The 20,023-nt window shown below is 36.8% G+C and overlaps 1 protein-coding gene across 1 annotated transcript; it reads left to right on the forward strand.

Moving 5' to 3' along the window:
* The first annotated feature begins 3,398 nt into the window (after positions 1-3,398).
* Positions 3,399-19,190, forward strand: LOC109208447 (probable F-actin-capping protein subunit beta). Its single transcript, XM_019371555.1, has 8 exons — positions 3,399-3,642; positions 13,067-13,137; positions 14,195-14,308; positions 14,559-14,641; positions 14,718-14,791; positions 14,890-15,009; positions 18,143-18,238; positions 18,813-19,190. The coding sequence occupies exons 1-8, from the start codon at positions 3,514-3,516 to the stop codon at positions 18,888-18,890; spliced, it is 765 nt and encodes a 254-aa protein (XP_019227100.1). The 5' UTR covers positions 3,399-3,513; the 3' UTR covers positions 18,891-19,190.
* Positions 19,191-20,023: the final 833 nt, after the last annotated feature.

Consider the following 20,023-nt stretch of genomic DNA (forward strand, 5'->3'; position numbering starts at 1 on the left):
TCACATGTGTGCTTATTGTCAACTCGTAATATGGCATTTGCGAGATTGTTGGCCCAAATAATAAGGTTAAGAGCACAATTTCCAGATTATGCAATTAAGACAATTCGTCTTGATAATGCTGGTGAATTTACATCTCAGGCCTTTACAGATTATTGTATGGCCACTGGAATAAAAGTTGAGCATCCGGTTGCTCATGTTCATACTCAAAATGGTCTAGCAGAATCATTGATTAAACGACTTCAACTAATAGCTAGACCATTGCTAATGAGGACAAAACTCCCCCTTTCAGTGTGGGGACATGCTATTTTGCATGCAGCAGCACTTGTGCGCATAAGGCCAACCAGTTATCATAAAGTCACCCCATTACAGTTGGCTTTTGGTCAGGAGCCAAATATTTCCCATCCAAGAATTTTTGGATGTGCAGTATATGTTCCAATTGCTCTACCACAACGCACAAAGATGGGTCCCCAAAGAAGGTTGGGAGTATATGTTGGAATGAATCTCCTTCTATTGTTAAATATTTGGAGCCTATGACAGGAGATTTGTTTACAGCCAGATTTGCTGATTGTCATTTTGATAAATCAGTTTTTCCAACATTAGTGGGAGAAAATAAACAGCTAGAAAAAAGATAGATTGGAACGTATTATCTCTATCTCATTTGGATCCTCGTACAAATCAATGTGAACAAGAAGTTCAAAAGATTATTTATATGCAAAATGTTACAAATCAATTGCCAGATGCATTTACTAACCTTCCACGGGCTACTAAATCGCATATTCCAGCTGTAAATGCTCCAATTCGAGTTGATGTCCCAGCTGGACAGTATGATGATGCAAATGAGTCTAGGCCACGCCTTAAACGTGGTAGACCAATTGGTTCCAAGGATAAGAATCCTCGAAAAAGGAAAGGAGCAAATGATCAAGTTGATCATAACATAGAGGTAATTGCTCAAGAGAAACATAAGGACATAGCGATTGATAAGACCTCACAGGAGGTTCTAGTACCTGGAAATGATGAAAATGAAGAGATCTCAATAAGTTATGTCTCTACAGGAAAAAGGTGGAACCGAAATAACGTTGTGGTTAATAACAATTTTGCATATAATGTTGCAATTGAAATAATGCAACAAGATGAGGATCTTGAGCCAAAATCTGTCGATAAATGTAGACAGAGAAATGATTGGCCAAAATGGAAAAATGCAATTCAAGCGGAATTGGCTTCACTCGAAAAACGTGAAGTTTTTGGACCAATAGTCCAAACGCCTGAAGGTGTCAAGCCAGTGGGGTACAAATGGGTTTTTGTGCGAAAACGAAATGAGAAAGGTGAAGTCGTAAGATATAAAGCACGACTTGTGGCACAAGGGTTTTCGCAAAGGCCTGGCATTGATTATATGGAGACATATTCTCCTGTGGTAGATGCAATTACCTTCAGGTATCTAATAAATCTGACAGTCCATGAAAAGCTTGATATGCGATTGATGGATGTTGTCACAGCCTACTTATATGGCTCACTGGATAATGAAAATTTTATGAAAATCCCTGAAGGATTTAAAGTTCCTGAAGCACATAAAAGTTCAAGAGAAACTTGTTCAATAAAGCTTCAGAAATCCTTATACGGATTGAAGCAATCAGGGAGGATGTGGTACAATCGCCTTAGCGAGTATTTGCTAAGGGAAGGGTACAAAAATGACCCTATTTACCATTGTGTCTTTATTAAGAGGTCTGGATCTGAATTTGTCATCATAGCTGTGTATGTTGATGACTTGAATATCATTGGCACTTCTAAAGAGCTTCCAAAGGCTATAGAGTGTTTGAAGAAAGAGTTTGAAATGAAAGATCTCGGTAAGACAAAATTTTGTCTTGGCCTACAAATTGAGCATGTACCAAATGGAATTTTTGTCCATCAATCAACATATACTGAAAAGGTTTTAAAGCAATTTTACATGGATAATGCACATCCATTGAGTACCCCAATGGTTGTGAGATCGCTTGATATAAATAAAGATCCATTTCAGCCTCAAGAAAATGATGAAGAGCTCGTTGGTGATGAAACTCCATATCTTAGTGCAATTGGGGCACTGATGTATCTTGCCAACAATACTCGACCAGATATTGCTTTTGCAGTGAACTTATTAGCAAGATTCAGCTCCTTCCCAACAAGAAGACATTGGAATTGTGTTAAGCATATATTTAGATATCTTCGGGGAACCATAGATATGGGATTGTTTTATTCTAATGAATTCAAGTCAGAAATGATTGGCTATGCCGATGCAGGTTATTTCTCTGATCCACATAAAGCCCGATCTCAAACAGGCTATTTGTTTACATATGGAGGTACTGCTATATCATGGCGTTCAATGAAACAAACAATAACTGCCACATCTTCAAATCATGCTGAGATAATAGCCATTCATGAAGCTAGTCGGGAATGTGTTTGGTTAAGATCAATGACTCAGTATATTCAGGAAATGTGTGGTTTTCTTATGAAAAAGGATAATCCAACAATAATATACGAAGACAATGCTGCTTGTATTGCTCAACTGAAAGGAGGATACATCAAAGGAGACAGAACAAAGCATATTTCACCAAAGTTCTTCTTCACGCATGATCTTCAACAAAATGGTGAAATTAATGTTCAACGGATTCGTTCATGTGAAAATTTGGCTGATCTGTTCACTAAGGCTTTATCAACCTCAACATTTGAGAAGTTGAGACAAAAGATTGGAATGCGACGTCTTCGAGAAATAAAGTGATATTTTCATGAGGGGGAGTAAGATACGCGCTGTACTCTTTTTCCCTTAGCCTAGGTTTTGTCCCACTGGGTTTTACTGGTAAGGTTTTTAACGAGGCAGCAAATAAAGCGTATTAGAGATATGTGTACTATTTTTCCTTCACTAAGATTTTTTCCCAAAGGGTTTTTTCTTAGTAAGGTTTTAACGAGGCATATTATCTATTTTTTTGGACATCCGAGGGGGAGTGTTATAAAATATTTAGTAAATGTGGATGTCCACTACTCCTACTACTTTCACCCATGATGTAAATTACCTCCCACTACTCATCACCATTATGATTGTAACTCCCATACCTCCATAACCCCTCCCCATGATCTTCCCCCATGATTTCAATTGTTAATGTCATGTTTAAGACAATGATTTTGTAACCTTCATATGTAATAGTATAAATAGAGGCATGAAATGTGAGATGGAATACACTTGAACACTTGATGAAATAAGAAAGTTATTTGTTCTTTTCTTATTCTACTTATCTTCTTGTTTTATATTGTTACTTTGAGCTACATTTTTTAACAAGTACTAAAATCTTACAATTATTTTTCGATTTACATCACCAAGGGATGTCAAAAAAAAAAAAAGTTATCCAAAATTTTAATAGAATTTTCCATTTCCGCGCGAGTGAAGCTCGGATCAAAACAAGGCGCCTCCTCTTCCACTCTCTACAACTTCCCCAAAATCATTCTGTCCCAATTTCTCTCTCTAAGAGGGAGAAAGCCATAGAAATGGAAGCAGCTATGGGATTGATGAGAAGAATTCCACCAAAGCATACAGAAACTGCTCTCTCTGCTCTGCTTAGTCTCTTACCTCACCACTCTTCAGATCTCCTTTCTCAAGTTGATCAGCCTCTTCAGGTATTAAAAATATCCTCTTTTCAATTAAACCTATACAAAATGCATTATCGAATATGTTCATTTTTGTAATTATTGAAGTTCCTCTTGTTCAATTTAGAGATACCCTAATTTGTCTTATAAACAAGTTTTATTCATATATCTGATCTTAACTAATCTGCGAGGCGTAGGTGTTGTTGTTTTTGTTGTCGTATGTATAATGTATGTGCAGAATGATTTATTTTAGTTTCTAGGTAATGATGTCTAATGATGGAGACGGCGTTGGTTGATTCTAGTATTCTACATTCGTTTTGAATGAATTAGTGTTGTGTAATGATTTATGGTGACAATGTGTTCAGAAGAGGAAACGATTTAAGTTCTCAGTTTGCTAGGATTTTGGCTCCAAGTGAAACAATTCGACGTAATTGCAACTGAGTTTATTGGGAAATACTGTGCATCAGATATTTAGGGTTTGATTTTTCAGTGTCACTACTCACTTTTTATTTAAAAAAAAAAGATATGGAGTCATTTTACTCTTCCTCAGACTACTGAAAATATTGTTGCCAATTGCAAAGGTAAAAGTTAATTTTTTTTTTCTGTGAGTTTTGCCATCCCTCTGTTTCTTTTCTGTGTGTGTGTGTGAGAGAGAGATCTCAAATGGAAAAAAGAAAAAAGAATTAGCTGCTTGTATATGTGTAACAAAGAAATATGTTACTCGTCTTCTCCTTTCCATAATTCAATTGAGTTTTGATAGCACATGTATCTAGATGATTTTCCAAATATTTTATAGCTGTTTATAAAATTGGGGCAAAAGATTAAAAGGTATCTGCAACTAGGAAAAGGAGAGAGACTTCAGTTTTTGCAATGTAGATGTGCGTTGCCCAGTTTTAGACGTCAGAGTTCCCATTAGAATGCTAGATTGTCCATTTTCTTCTACTCAGATATTAGCATATGGACAATATCCAAATTTGCTTCTATTATTAGGAAATGCAGAAAGATTTTTGTTCTTATCTAGGTGCACTACTTTTTCTACCACTTGTATGCATACAAATTATTCCCACATCAATAAATTATTAATTTAATACAATAACAACAATCCCAGTATAATTCCATAAGTGGGGTCTGGGGAGGATAGTGTATACGCAAACCTTACCCCTACCTAAAAAGTAGAGAGGTTGTTTCCGATAGACCCTCGACTCAAGGCAAAATGAAAATAAAGCAGTAGCACAAGCATTAACAACATCAAGATAACAAGAAAACGAAGCAAAGGTACAACACGTAAAACTAGAAATCTAACAATAGTATCGCACCAGACTAACACTAATACCACTGGTATGTAAAAGGAACACTCACGACTACTTACTAGCCTTCTGCCTCTCCTCAAACCCACCAGGGCCAACCTCGCGCACCTCCTCACCGGGCATCTGTGTTCCTCCTTTTCACATGTCCAAACCATCTAAGTCTCGCTTCCTACATCTTGTCCTCCACTGGAGCCATTCCTACCCAAGACCAAATATCTTCATTCTAATGTTATCCATCCTGGTATGCCCGCACTTCTATCTTAGTATCCTCATTTATGCTACTCTCATCTTCTGGACATAGGAGTTCTTGACTGTCCAACACTCTGCCTCATACAACATAGTCGGTCTGACAACTACTCTGTAGAACTTACCTTTAAGTTTAGGTGGCACGGTCTTATCACATAACACACCCGATGCAAGTTTCCATATACGATGTGTAACATTTCCATCTATCTGCCCATTTCCTTAGATAATAGAGCCAAGGTACTTGAAACTCTCTCTCTTAGGGATGATTTGTGTATCAAGCCTCACGTCCACGTCCTCTTCATCGGTCCTGTCACTAAACTTGCTCTCCAAGTATTCTGTCTTGGTCCTACTCAACTTGAAACCTTTAGACTTCAGGATCTGTCTCTAGACCTCAAGTTTTGCTTTTACGCCCCCTCATGTCTCGTCAATCAATACAATATCATCCGCAAATAACATACACCAAAGCACCTCCCCTTGAATGTGTCGCGTCAGTGTGTGCATCGCCAAGGCAAATAAGAACGGGCTAAGAGCTGAACCCTGGTGCAGCCCCATCACAACTGAAAAGTGGTCCGAGACCCCCTATACTGTCTTCACCTAGGTTTTAGCTCCATCATACATGTCCTTAATCATTGTAGTGTAAGCAACATGAATACCTTTAATATCCAAGCATCTCCGTAGAGCCTCCATCGGGATTTTGTCGTATGCTTTCTCTAGGTCAATAAACACTATATGCAAGTTCCTCTTCCTCTTCCTATACTGCTCCACCAACCTCCTTACAAGGTGAATGGCTTCCACAGACGGACGCCCTAGAATGAATCCGAACTGATTTTTAGAAATAGACACACTCCTCACCCTCGCTTGACCACCCTCTCGCAAACTTTCATAGTATGGCTTAGCAACTTGATACCCATATAGTTATTGCAGTTTTGGATATCACACTTGTTCTTGTACAACGGAATCAGCGTACTCTACCTCCATTCTTCAAGCATCTTTTTCGTCCTAATAATGCTATTAAACAACCAAATGAGCCATTCCAAGCCTGCTCTGCCCGCACTCTTCCAAAATTCCACCGCGATCTTGTCTGGCCCTGGCCGCTCTTCCCCTACTCATCTGATGCATAGCCCCCTCGACCTTCTCAATTCTTATACGCCTACAATAACTAAAATCTCGATGACTCTCGAAGTACTCCAAATCACCCAACTCGATGACTTTGTCCCGCTCTTTATTTAGGAGCTTATGGAAGTATGTCTGTCATCTACGTCTAATATGCACCTCTTCCACCAATATGCCTTCCTCATCTTTGATGCACTTCACTTGGTCTAGGCCACGGGCCTTCCTTTCTGTCGCCTTGGCTAGCCTGTACGGTTTCTTGTCTCCACCTTTGTCCCTAAGCTCTTCATACAAACGTCGAAACGCCGCAGTCTTAGCTGCTGCAACCGCTAGCTTCGCCTCCTTCTTGGCCTTCTTGTATCCCTCCCTATTCGTGCTCTTCTCCTCCTCGTCATTATTCTCCACTAGCTTCATATATGCTGCTTTCTTGGCTTCTACTTTTCCTTGAACCTCACTGTTCCATCAACAGTCTCCTTTGTGCCCGCCGGAGTAACCCTTCAAGACCGCTAGTACCTCTCTAGTAGCTTCCCTAATGCAGTTCGCTGTCATGTTCCACATACCACTCGCGTCCCTACTACTCCTCCATGCCCCATCGCCACCTAATATTTGATATTATAATATTAAGTATAGCTTAATTAATGAAGGAGTGCTATAGAGGTGCTACACAATATTAAGATTCATACAAAGTGAAAGCACGCGTTGTTGAAAGTTTTGTGAGTAATAATGCTATATACACCTAATAATAAAAGTAGTGTTATTTGTGTATTCGCAAAATGAGTGTTGTATTCTTTTTTGTCTTAAAAAGAAAATGAGTGTCATATTCTTGCTGCAGTTAAGATGGATGTTAGACTGAATAAGATTAGAAATGACCACGTTTTACTGGGATAAAATGATAGAATGTTGCTTAAGATGGTTTCTTCTTGCTCCACGTAGACCTCCAAATGCACAGTCCATATGTGTGATACCATGATGATTGAAGGTGGTCAAACGTGATGAGGTAGATCTAAAATCACATGGTGGGGAGTTGTCCGAAAAGACCTATAATCTTTTAGAATCCATGAGAATTTAGCTAATACGAAAACACAATTTAAGAAATGGATCTACATAGGTGTTGTCAATTATTTGAGATTAAGGTTTAGTTGTTATTGATATGTTTTCGATTAGGCCGCATGTTTGACAAGGGTTTCTTGATTTTCATTAGAAATTTTTACGGCAATATAGAGATAAGTGTGAGATCTAGAGACCTAGTATAAGAACCTACAATTTGCCGAAAATACGATGTGTTGAGCATTGGAATGAGGTAAACAAGTTAACTAAAGATATGACACAATGGAAGAGAAAAATAGGTGATACCTACTAGTTGGAAATACGTTTTAGACTTGGTAGAAAACTTCTATTATTACTACTACTACTACTACTATATTAAAATGTACTCCCTCCATTTCAATTTATGTGAACCCATTTGACTGGGCACGGAGTTTAAGAAAAGAGAGAAGACTTTTGAACTTGTGGTGTAAAATAAGGCACATATATTTTGTGTGGCTATAAATCATTGCATAAAGGTAAATTGTTTCCAAATAAGGAAAGGGGTCATTCTTTTTGGCACGGACCAAAAAGAAAATAGGTTCACATTAATTGAAACGGAGGGAGTATATATATATCTTTGTACTTGCACTTAGTTTATTTTTGGGAATGATGATGATATGAGTTGAGCTAAATGAAAGAAATGAGGATCCATATCGTCGACCCCAACTTGTTTGGGATTGAGACATAGTTGTTGTTTATCATAACCAACCCTATCTAGTTTGAGACTTGATTGATTGACTTTCAGCTAAAGTTGAACATTCAGCTCTTCGCTTCCCGTATTGATAGTGGAATAAACATCAGTGCAACTTATCTAGTTTGATGGCTTGGTTTCCTTCATTGATTTTTATAGAGGTTGGACTTCTGTGTGATACTGCATTTCTATGTTTTGGATAAGCGACTCTTCTCAACTTGGACATGATCTTTGTTGGAGAAATTTACCGAATTAGGTTGAGGCTCTTTTTTATCTGCTTAACCAAGTCAGATAAAATAGCTAACTGTAATCAGTACTTTGCTTCAGAACCATCACCAACCACCTCAGAAAGTAAACAAAAAGATAAGAGAACATATTTTTGATAAAGGAAGAAAAAAAAGATAAGTGAAACATGAAAGCTACTTTTCTTTCTACAACAACAACAACAAGCTCAATGGATTCCCACAAGTGGGGTTTGGGGAGGGTAGGGTGTATGCAGACTTTACCCCTATCCTGAGAGGGCCGAGAGGGTGTTTCCGTTAGACCCTCGGCTAAGAAAGCTACTTTTCTTTCTAAAATATAGAATTATTTCAAGGACAGAAAAACTTGTCATTTGAAATTGTATGAACTATGAAGGCCCAGAAGAATTCCCCGCTTGAGTGTTACGGAGTCTGGAGTATGGTTCTAATGCATTCTTTACATGCTGCTCTATAAATTAGGAAAATGGGATGTATGAGATATTCACAATGCGGATAAGTGGTTGCTTCATATCTTACCTTTACATGTCAGAGCTTTAACCTACTGTTTTATTTTCATTTTCAGATAATTTCTTTCTTTTTCTTGAAACTAGTATTCGTGCCCGCGCGTTGCGCAGGAATACCGTATACATAAAGGAGCATGAAAGAATTTCGATTTTGCGGAGTTTGAACATTCATAAAAAAGTTGGATGGGATCCACACCTTCCATTTACATGTCTTTAAAGAGTTTCAAAGCTTCATCAAAATTTTCATTCAACACATAGCCATCACTAATTGCTGCCTAAGAAAAATACTTTTATACTTCAACCTATTAAAAGTCCGCCTTCCCAGTTCAACCCTGAAACTTTTCGAATACATAAAAATGCAGCTCTTTTCCATGGTACCGGTTCTTCTTAACATCTCCACACAAAGAAAGACTGTAAATGCATCAAATTTTCAAACTTCAAATTGCAACTCCTTAAAAAAAACATAATTTATCATTCAAAATTCTGTCTTTAGACCCTTATACCTTAAAATCACAACATTAAACGACAATATATTCAGGTGCAGCATTTCACGAGATTAATAAAGAGATGCCAATGGCACATACCTGAAGCACACGCTGAACTTAAAAGAACCGGTTTTCACCAAGAGTCTCAAAGGACTAACGAACATTTACATCTTAACATGGAATAGAATTTCTTGAGATCAAGTGCACCAATTAATGTTAATGAGGAGAGACATGTACTTGAATATGTTATTGCGAAAGATCATTCATTGCACAAACTGACACCTGATAAGAAATCAACAATAGAATAAATACATTCAATAGGAATACCTCAAAGAAAACATTGAGCGTGAATAAATTTTTACAGTAAAAGGGAGTAGATAAAGAATATTATGTAATAATGCTGAAGCATATTTTTGCTTAAGAGAAAATGTACAAATTTTCATGTTAAAATGGATTTCTTTCCACAGTTATTATAACATGGTATTTTGAACAAAAATAAATAAATAATGAAGGACATAATGTGAAGAGTGAAGTGGAGCCGAATTTAGTTATTTTGAGAGTCTGCATAGACAAATTCATCAGTTAAAGCCTCCTTAAGCTCTTATATGCATTCAAATTCGGCTGTAAAAAAAATTATCACACAATAAAAATCGAGCAACTGAAGAAATATCAGAACTAACAATTCCATCAATCAAGCAAATAAAACTACACAGGTCAGCACCAACCATTAAGCTTTGCAATAATCTTTTCAAAACTTACTAAAAATAATTTTATAAAAGAAATAAATTTCCACATTGTTGCATAAAACTTTTTATGTCAAGATCATCATAATGCTTCTTAAACTAACCACAATCATGCGAAACCAAAAAATTACTTCATAAGGTCTGAAAATACGCTAGAATTTTTGTACAAAACCAATAATAGCAAAATAGTTAATAAAAATTACTCAATACATATAAACCTCATCGCGACTATTATCGGTGATTTCCTTCATCTGTAGAACCTCCAAAAATAGAAATATTGGTATTCACAAATTACCTGACCTCATATTGGTTGATCTTAACTTTGGGGTCATGAGTGGATGATTTGAACACAAGAACCTTCATGTTAGTAGCCTTAATGAATAAACTTTCGAGAACATTGAATGCCTCCTTTGTTGATCATTTTTAAAGGTGAAGCAAAAAGTTAAGAGATTACTCATTATGGGTAAACCACCAATCACTGGAGATCGAATTGACTTTCAATTGAAATCATTCATAATTTTATGATATATAGATATGAAATTTTCTGATATTTCAAGTGCACCATGGTAGCTTGATATTGACTCAACTGGTAACTCTGTAGAAGTGCGAGCAAAAGAAAATAAAAGCGTTAAAATAAAAATACTATGCTATCACAAAGAGATAATGCACCGGCAAAATAGAATTTTTCTTGTCAGAAAGCGCAAAGTTGTTAAAAGCACAACGATAGAAAATGAAAATTGAGTTCAGAAAATATCTGTACAAATATACAGAGAATCTTAACCTAATTTGTGTATATAATGTAGTTGAAGAAGTCCTCTTTCCAATGGCATAAGCAGATCATAATTTCGACGTGCCTGCAGCGAGCTGTATTATTTTTTAGTTGGGACGGGCAAAGCTATAAATGTATAATGACAAAAATTTAAAACTGAGTTCAAAAGAGTATTTGTATAAATGTTCAAAGAATGGACCACAAGTTATATTTACAACTACGATACAATAAAAATAAATATATAATAAACACTAATATATACTAAAATGCTGAAGCAATTCTAGATATTATGCATCTTACAAAATTTTAGTGCTCGATATATCAAACTCACCGTGATACATGAGCCATCAAACACAGGTGACTGAAGTTATATTTGAACACCAACATTTACTCTGCAGGATATTGTCGTATTGTTCCAAAACTTTATTAGTAAATACTACAAAAAGGGCAACCCGATGCACTAAGCTCCCGCTATGAGATTTTTTAAAGCATTACTTATCTAGTATCCTAATTGGGCTTTGTATATTTTTCTAATCAAAATGAGTAGATCTCTTAGCATTCATATCTTCGTTTATGGGAACTGACCCTACAATACATGAGAGAAATAAACATGATAGACTTAAATATTGAGATTGAAGACCTGGAACTCAATCATTTGAAGATGCATATTTGCACAAACATAAATAACAAAAAAGGATAAGGAGTGAATTCTGCACCTGTGCGCCGTATTTTTTTTTTTTTATCAACATCAGCAGATAAGTTGCTATCCAGATCTTCATGTATGGGAATTAGCCCTACAGTACATGAGAAAAATTAGACGGGTGGCCTTAAATATTGATATTGAAGCATGATGCATATGTATGTCACTTATTTGAAATGAGAATTATTGTCCTAGATTGTGTCCTTGGAAATTATCATCTGTTTTAATGTCAGCCTCAGAATGCTGTCCTAGTTTTTAATTTGTTGTCTTGTAAACACAATTGTGAATCCAACTTTAAGAAATAGATAGAGTAATATTTGTACTACACAAAATTGTTTCATATATAAGCAAAACTTCTGTATGCTCGTCCTAAAGAAATAAAAAGAAAACTTTCAGATGATAAACTTTCAGAAACAGAAATAGAATACCGGTTGTACACATAATCGTTTAATTAATACAATTTATTGTGGAAAATATATCCATTAAACCAGCAAAGAAGAGAAACTTTAAAACTATGTAAAGTTGAATATGTTACCTTTGCATCTTGTAATATCAACTCTATGAAATTTGGTATTTTAGGCTTGAAACGATCCGGAATTTCCCACATTCGAAGGGCTCTAACTTTGAGATTCTGTTGAGTTGCTTGAAATTTGACTGATTTTACGAAGCGTTGTAACCATATTTGTAAAGTTGTGTATTTTGAGCAAAAAAAAAAAAAAGGGAACGGAAAAGAAAATAAAAGGAGGAGCAGACGTTTGGGACAGTATCAGTGTAGGAAACAGTTTTTAGGTTATGGAGTTAGGTTTTGATATCCACGTTTGCAAAGACGATCGTGGAGTATTTGGGATCGTGGAGTGTTTTTTTTTTCTTTTCTTCATGTTTGTAAAATTTTTTTTTTTGTTATCGAATTTTCAGGTTTTAATAAACTAAATAAAAAACTAATAAAACAACGTGGGTGTCAATTCTTTTTGAATTGATTAGACGCACGTGAAGCGTTTTAGTTTTTCTTTTTTCCTATTTCTATGTAAAAATTTTGTTTAAATTTTTTTGGCGAATTTAGGTTTATAATAAATTAAAAACTAATAAAAAATTTAGGAGTCTATTTTTTGGAATTGGAGTAATTGTAATTTTTTTTTAGTTTTCAGTTTCAATAAATATATGCCCAAAAACGTGGACTCCATGATGTGAATAAATTTTGTAAGTTTTTTTTTTTCTTATTTTAAGTTTTTTTGAATCTCCAAATTTATTGGAGGTTGGTCCTAAAGCTTTACACATGTTGATATTTGGTTGTGACACTTGGCACAATAATATGGCTTTGCTTCTCCTATTCTATATAGATAGATTTTTCGATGAGACTTCTTATACCAAGACCTTTAGTTGCTTGTGATACATAACTGGACAATGATTTTTGGAGGGGATTAAGCATTTCTTTTTGCAGTACTAATGTTGATCAGTTGGTACTATATATAAAGTATAAACGAAGATTTTTGAGCTTGTCAAGTCCCAAAATTCATTCATCTTGATAAAGCTGATGATTTGAAATTGTATTATCAGGTATTGTGCGATATGGAGTCTGGCAAAGAGTTCATACTCTGTGAGTATAACAGAGATGCTGACTCATATAGGTAACTGATTAATTGCATGTATCCAAATGGTTTTGGTAATATTGAATGGCATCAAAACTCATAGAGGATTCTGCCCATACTGTCATTTTGAAATAACTTATTTAAGATTTCTTTGCCTGCACAAATATGGATTTTCACAGCTCATCATGTGCTATAGATGATTATAAATATTTTCATGAATTTGAATTGCTTGGTAATGTGCACGTCCTAATTTTTGTTATAGCAGCATCAAACCATTTAAATGTTGGTTTCCTTCATGTTGATCTCTTGTTATTTGTTCCTTGTAAGGTGCTATTTTCATATTTGACCATAACAATCTCATCTTAATATTTGAAACTTGTCTGTACCCGTAACTCAACTTAAATGGTGTCTTCGACTCATCAGAAGCCTTATATCTGATAACTTTTGCCAGACGTTTACACCATGGAGCATCTCAACATGGTACCTCAAATGATCCTCTATCACCAATTAGTCAAAGCCCGTGGGACTCAATCCAACAAAATGCTTCTCCTACTCTATATCACCCTCTTAACTGTTCAATTGTCAAACACTTAAACTCTTCTTAGAACCTCTGGTAAATTTGGACTTGTTATAATTGTCTCCGATTAGGATTTTGTGGTGTAGTTTTTTGCTGCCTTTTAGAAATAATATTGGTTGATTTGTTAAGATGAGAATCATCTAAAAAATGAGCCTGATGACATGCATGTGGACCAATAATTTTGGCCTAACTGGTCTTAGTTTATCTGCTTATATCACTCATTCTATTTGTCTGATTTTTTGGGGTGCTGGACTCTCCATATGTTGGATCATATATACACTCCTAGTACGAGAGCTCTTGATGGTTTTAGAGTTAGCTAATGACATGGTAGTACAACCAATTTATGAATATCAGGTGGTTTGAGTAAGCTTAACACAGTTGGAGTACATGTTTGGCTAGTTTAGTTGTTTTCTACTGCATTTCAAGATTACCAAGCTTCAAGACATATAAAACGACATAATTCCTATGCTACATTTGATAGATGTTCAGTCTGTAACTGTGGTATCTTTTAACTTGTAGGTCTCCTTGGTCAAATAAGTATCATCCACCATTAGAAGATGCGCCTCAACCTTCTCCAGAGCTGAGGAAACTTGAGGTTGAAGCAAATGAAGTCTTTGCTATCTATCGTGACCAGTGAGGTCCCTTATTTACCTCGTCTTTTCTTCTTCCTATGCAATTGTATCAACTTAATTCTTGTTCACATATTTTGTTCAGCTCTGCTTTAACTTTAGATAAAGCCTGGGACATGTCTTTCAGATTTTTCAAATTCCTGGTTTCATGTTAATCTATGATTGGACTAGCTAATAAGAGATCACCTGTACTAGTTTCATCTCTTGGTTAGTGAGAGCATTTTCTGCAGTTTCACTGACCAAAACACTGTTAGGTACTATGAAGGTGGCATCTCATCAGTTTATATGTGGGAAGATGAAAATGAAGGTTTTGTTGCTTGTTTCTTAATAAAGAAAGGTAAATTTTGTTTGCATTTCCAATAACAAGTGTTATCGTTTCTGCTTCTAATTTGCAATTTTTCTGGGGGGTGTAGATGGCTCCAAGTCTGGACATGGTAGAAGGGGGTATCTCCAGGAAGGAGCCTGGGATGCCATACATGTTATTGAGGTATTAGCACCTTGAGAAAGAGAGAACTTCTGTGGTCATCTCTTCTCTCGTTTGTTCATCTATTGAGCATGGCTTAAAATTGTTGTCAAATTGTTCAGGTGGGACCAGAAGAGGAAGGAATTGCCCAATACTGCCTGACTAGTACGGTGATGCTGACCTTGACTACAGATAATGAGTCATCAGGCTCATTCAATTTGTCTGGATCAATTAGAAGACAGGTATTTAATGGATGGTATTACAGTTTATTTTGGGTAAATAAAAGATTTTTACTACCAATGGCATTCTGTACAACAACAACAACAACAACAACAAAAAACCCAGTGTAATCCCATATGTGGGGTCTGAGTGTGTACGTAGACCTTATCCTTACCTTGTGGAGGTAGAGAGCCTGTTTCTGATAGACCCAAAGGAACAGTGAAAATAAGGTAACAAACAGTAGCAACAACAATAGAATAGCACAACATGTAATATAAAGAACCAGGAATAAGAAAAAAAATACAAAAATAGTACTAGGACTACTGATAAGACTAAGAGACTAACGACTACTATCAACTTTCCACCCTAATTCTCGGCCTCCACCCTACCATATCGAGGGTCATGTCCTCGGTAAGCTGGAGTAATGACATATCCTGTTTAATCACCTCACCTCAATATTCTTTTGGCCTACTCGTACCCTTCCTTAGATCCGCCATGGTCAACTCTCACACCTCCTGACCGGGGCATCTATGGCTCTCCTCTGCACGTACCCGAACCATCTCAGCCTCGATTCCCGCAGTTTGTCCTCTACCGAGGCCACACACACCTTGTCCCTAATAACTTCGTTCCTAATCTTGTCTTTTCTAGTATGCCCACACATCCATCTCAACATCCTCATTTCAGCTACCTTCATCTTCTGTACATGGGACTTCTTGACGGACCAGCACTCCGCCCCATACAACATAGTCGGTCTAACCACCACTCTGTAGAACTTGCCTTTAAGTCTTGGTGGCACATTCTTATCGCATAGAACCCCAGAAGCGAGCCTCCATTTCATCCACTCCGCTCCAATTCGATGAGTAACATCCTGGTCAATCTCCCCGTTGCCTTGGATTACAGACCCAAGATATTTGAAACTATCCCTTTTGGGGATGACTTGTGAATCAATCTTTACTTCCCCTTCTGCTTCAGGCATCCTATCACTGAACTTGCACTCCAAGTATTTTGTTTTCGACCTACTCAACTTGAAACTTTTAGACTCCAGCGTCTGTCTCCAAACCTCCAACCTTGCGTTAACCCCCCCTCGCGTCTCGTCAATCAGTACTATGTCATCAGCAAATAACATACACCATGGCACCTCCCCTTATATGTGTCGCGTCAACACATCCAGTGCCAGGCAAACAAAAACGGGCTAAGCGCCAATTCCTGATGTAACCCCATCTCTACAGGGAAGTGTTCCGAGTCACCACCCGCAGTCCTCAACCGTGTCTTAGCTCCCTCGTACATATCCTTAATTGCTCTAATGTACGCTGTCGATACACCACTAACCTCCAAACATCTCCGTAGGACCTTCCTGGGGACTTTGTCGTAAGTTTTCTCTAGGTTAATGAACACATATGCTAGTCCTTTTTCCTCTCCCGATACTGCTCCACTAGTCTCTGCACAAGTTGTATGGCTTCGGTAGTTGACCGCCCGGCATAAATCCAAAGTGATTTTCGGAAATAGTCACACTTCTCCTCACCCTCCTCTCCTCCATCCTCCCCCAAACTTTCATATTGTGACTCAGCAGCTTGATACCCCTATAGTTATTGCAATTCTGGATATCACCTTTGTTTTTGTACAACGGAATCATCAAACTCCACCGTCAATCTTCTGGCTTCTTCTGCGTCCTGAAAATTACATTAAACAAACCAGTAAGCCACTCCAAGCTTGTCCGAACCCCCTTCTTCCAAAATTCCACCGGCTGTAAAAGTTAAAAAACTGCAGATTGACATCTCCAAAACTGCAGCAAGCAACTACCCAATATAACACCAAGCACTACCAAAACAACTGAGCTACCAGAACTACGCTATCCAGGGTAAAAATTTAACTTGTCAAGTCTCTTGGTTAGCCTGCTCTTCATGGGTTGTCTGTAAAAAAAGTTCCTGAATGATTCTCCTGAAAATTGTCCTTGGGTCTGTTTGCTTATATTGAAATACTCTTAGGTTCCTCTCAATTCAAAGATGATACAGACAAGCAGCTAGTGTCATTCTGTATATTGCTGCAGTTAAGATTCTTCCTCTAGCAGGATCTTAACTCTTAAGCCCATCTTAATTTCTTAAGGCCATGACATAGCCGCTCTGCGAATTCTCTGCCAATGCAATAGTTTGTTCCACACTTGTGCAGAAATATCACACTGAAAGAATAAATGAGCTATGCTTTCCATTTGTGTTGTACACAGTGGGCACTCTTGGTCAGTAATAACACCCCAGTGCATCAATTTATCCTTTGTAGCCAGTCTTCCATGAGCTAGTCTAAGAATAAAAATTCACTTGGCAGGGAAATTTTCCTCTCATACGCACATACCTCTTTTTGACTGAAAAATCTGTCATATTTTTGAGGTCTGCTATAGTAGTTATATAATGCTTTGCTTGTTAAAGATGTACAGAAATCAAGGGGATAAGGGGTCTGAAAATTCCTTCAACCATATGTGAAGATTAAATTTTTTTTTTCCGACTAAAGAAGACAGATGCAACACTAGGACTACCAAAGGGGAGCACCCATTCTAATATCACTCTCGCCCAAACACGTTTAACTTCAGAAGTCATCTGAATACTATATCCAATTTGGTCCAAAAAATGCAGCAGCATATTTCCCTTCATTCCTTGTGGAGGAAGAAGATGAGTATGTTTGATTATCTATTTTGAGCGATGTGACAATAGAGAAAAGAAAACGAGATTGCCTTGAATTGGATATGAACAATATATAAGAGGAATACTTATATAGGATTTTAAACTGATAAAAATAAGGTTAGCAATTGTCCTATAACTAAATGTAGAATCCTCTGTCATGTAATATTCTACTAAAAAACAAAATGGACCTTGGGAAAAGGTGAGGATTGCCCAAGGGGATTCAACAATTTACATATAACACTAGAATCTTCCTTTATGTCAAGGGGATTCAACAATTTATTATAACAACAATAACAATTTGTTTTGCCCTATTTACACTATAATTTTCTGGCGAAGGTGATTCAATTGATCTACCTTGCCACAACCTAGTTCTGCCCCTGAATGGATTCTTCAGTTAAACTGATTTCTACAAGTCCTTGTAGATTCAGGACTCTTTTCTTGATTGTTAGTGTCTTTCCTAATTGTTCCTCCTTTTCATGAATAGATGAGTATGAAGCTCTCTGTCTCAGATGGTCATCTGTGTAACATGGGAAAGATGATTGAAGAGATGGAGGGTAAGCTGAGAAACTCCTTGGATCAGGTAAATGTCTTTCCTTTTAGAAGTTCTTTTCCTTTCGCCTTTTTCTGTGATGTATTGATTGTTTATTTTGCTTTGAGGTAGTACCAATTAGTTCATCCTAATTTTTTGTAAATATATTAACAAATGACTTGCCCCTCTTTGTCATTCTGCATTGATGTGAGGCACATTTCTCACTGGAAAATGCTTAGTTGGCAGTGGAAAGGTGAAGGAAAGGGTGTTATATGGGTACTAGCATAGGGTAAATTGTGGTTCACGTGGCAAATAGCACTTTGTTATTTTCCCTTGATGGAAGGAGTATTGCTCACTTGAAGCTACCTTGTTATTTTTTATCCTTTGAAAATGCTTTGTCGGAAGCAGAAAGGAGGAACGAAGGGTGTTCTCTGGTAGTAAATATAGTTTAGGGGAAATCGTGATTGACACGGAAAATTTAGAGGAGTAAATTGGAATTTACCCAAACTGGAAGAATCTCAAGGGAGGCGCTTCAGGCTTTGTTTCCAATAGACCTTTTTTTCCATGTCTTTCCTATATTACAATAGACCGTGAAATTGAGTTCAATCCCTGCTTAAACCTGCAGGTATATTTTGGGAAGACGAAGGAAATGGTTTGTACTCTGAGACCACCTGCTGAACTGGTGACATTGCCGGACAGCTGAGATTTGTTATTTCTTGCCTTTTCTGCTGGGTGTTTCTGTAAACCTTGGTTTGCTTCCATATGTCACAGGGCTGTGGTTCAGTGCTCATTAAATTGATAACTGATTGTATCATATCTTATTTGAGTCAATTCCTAGTTGTAGATTGTCTGAAAATGTCTCCTCACTTTTCTTTAACATGTGGATTATCATACAAATTAATTTCGTCAAGGGACTAATTTGGATCCATGAGGAGACAAGAGGATTTTTGATTGATCTAAACGAAGTACTTGATTATTATATATAGGAGACACATTCTCATGCCCTGGTACTGCCTTGTGGAAACCCCGATAGAGCAAAGTCTATAGTATGGCTCTGTCCTAGCTAGACTGTCTCTTCTTTTTAGTCGGCATTTGGTTTAATGCTGTCACAAAAATTCGGGATATTTCTCTAGCATGCATGGAGTCAGCGTCTAATGCTGTCTCTGATTATTGTGCGTTTGAGAGTAATAAATAAATAAATATGTTCTAACATGAAAATGTGTCTTACTGAACTGTTCGGTAAAGTTTAGAAATACTTTTACTTTGTATATTAAGCTTTTGGTGGTAAAAAAACTTTTAGCGAAAGTTTGAAGCTTATGAAATTACATTTAAACTGAAATTTAGATACCAAGATATATGACCGTCCAACTTTTTTTAACAAAATTTGCCTTGACAGGTCAAAGCTAAAACATTCCAATTTTCAAAACCAATTAACAAAACGTTAATGAATCCCGCGCTTTATAGACCTGCGTGAATGAGTCTACGCAAATTGCGTATTTTGTAAAAGCTTCCGATGATACCACTAGACGGTAGGTTTTTGTGGTATTTCCGAGTGATTCGTAGTGTAAGAAAACCTAAAGAGAAGAAAACAGCCTCAATATATCTTCTCAAAACAACTTCGAAAATAAAATAAAATAAAAAATCTTTTTCTAATACTTCCCTTTCTTTTTCCAAAAATGAGACACAAAGATGACAATAATAACTATGTCCCAATTTCAAATAAGTTGAGTCGGTTATATAAATCATGACTTCTTCGTTTACGCTCAATTTGTATCATTAGTATACTTCCTAATAAAACACACTTTTAAAATTAATTATGGAAAGCCAAATAGATTT

Source organism: Nicotiana attenuata, unplaced genomic scaffold (assembly GCF_001879085.1).
Source record: "Nicotiana attenuata strain UT unplaced genomic scaffold, NIATTr2, whole genome shotgun sequence".
NCBI classification, from domain to species: Eukaryota; Viridiplantae; Streptophyta; class Magnoliopsida; order Solanales; family Solanaceae; genus Nicotiana; species Nicotiana attenuata.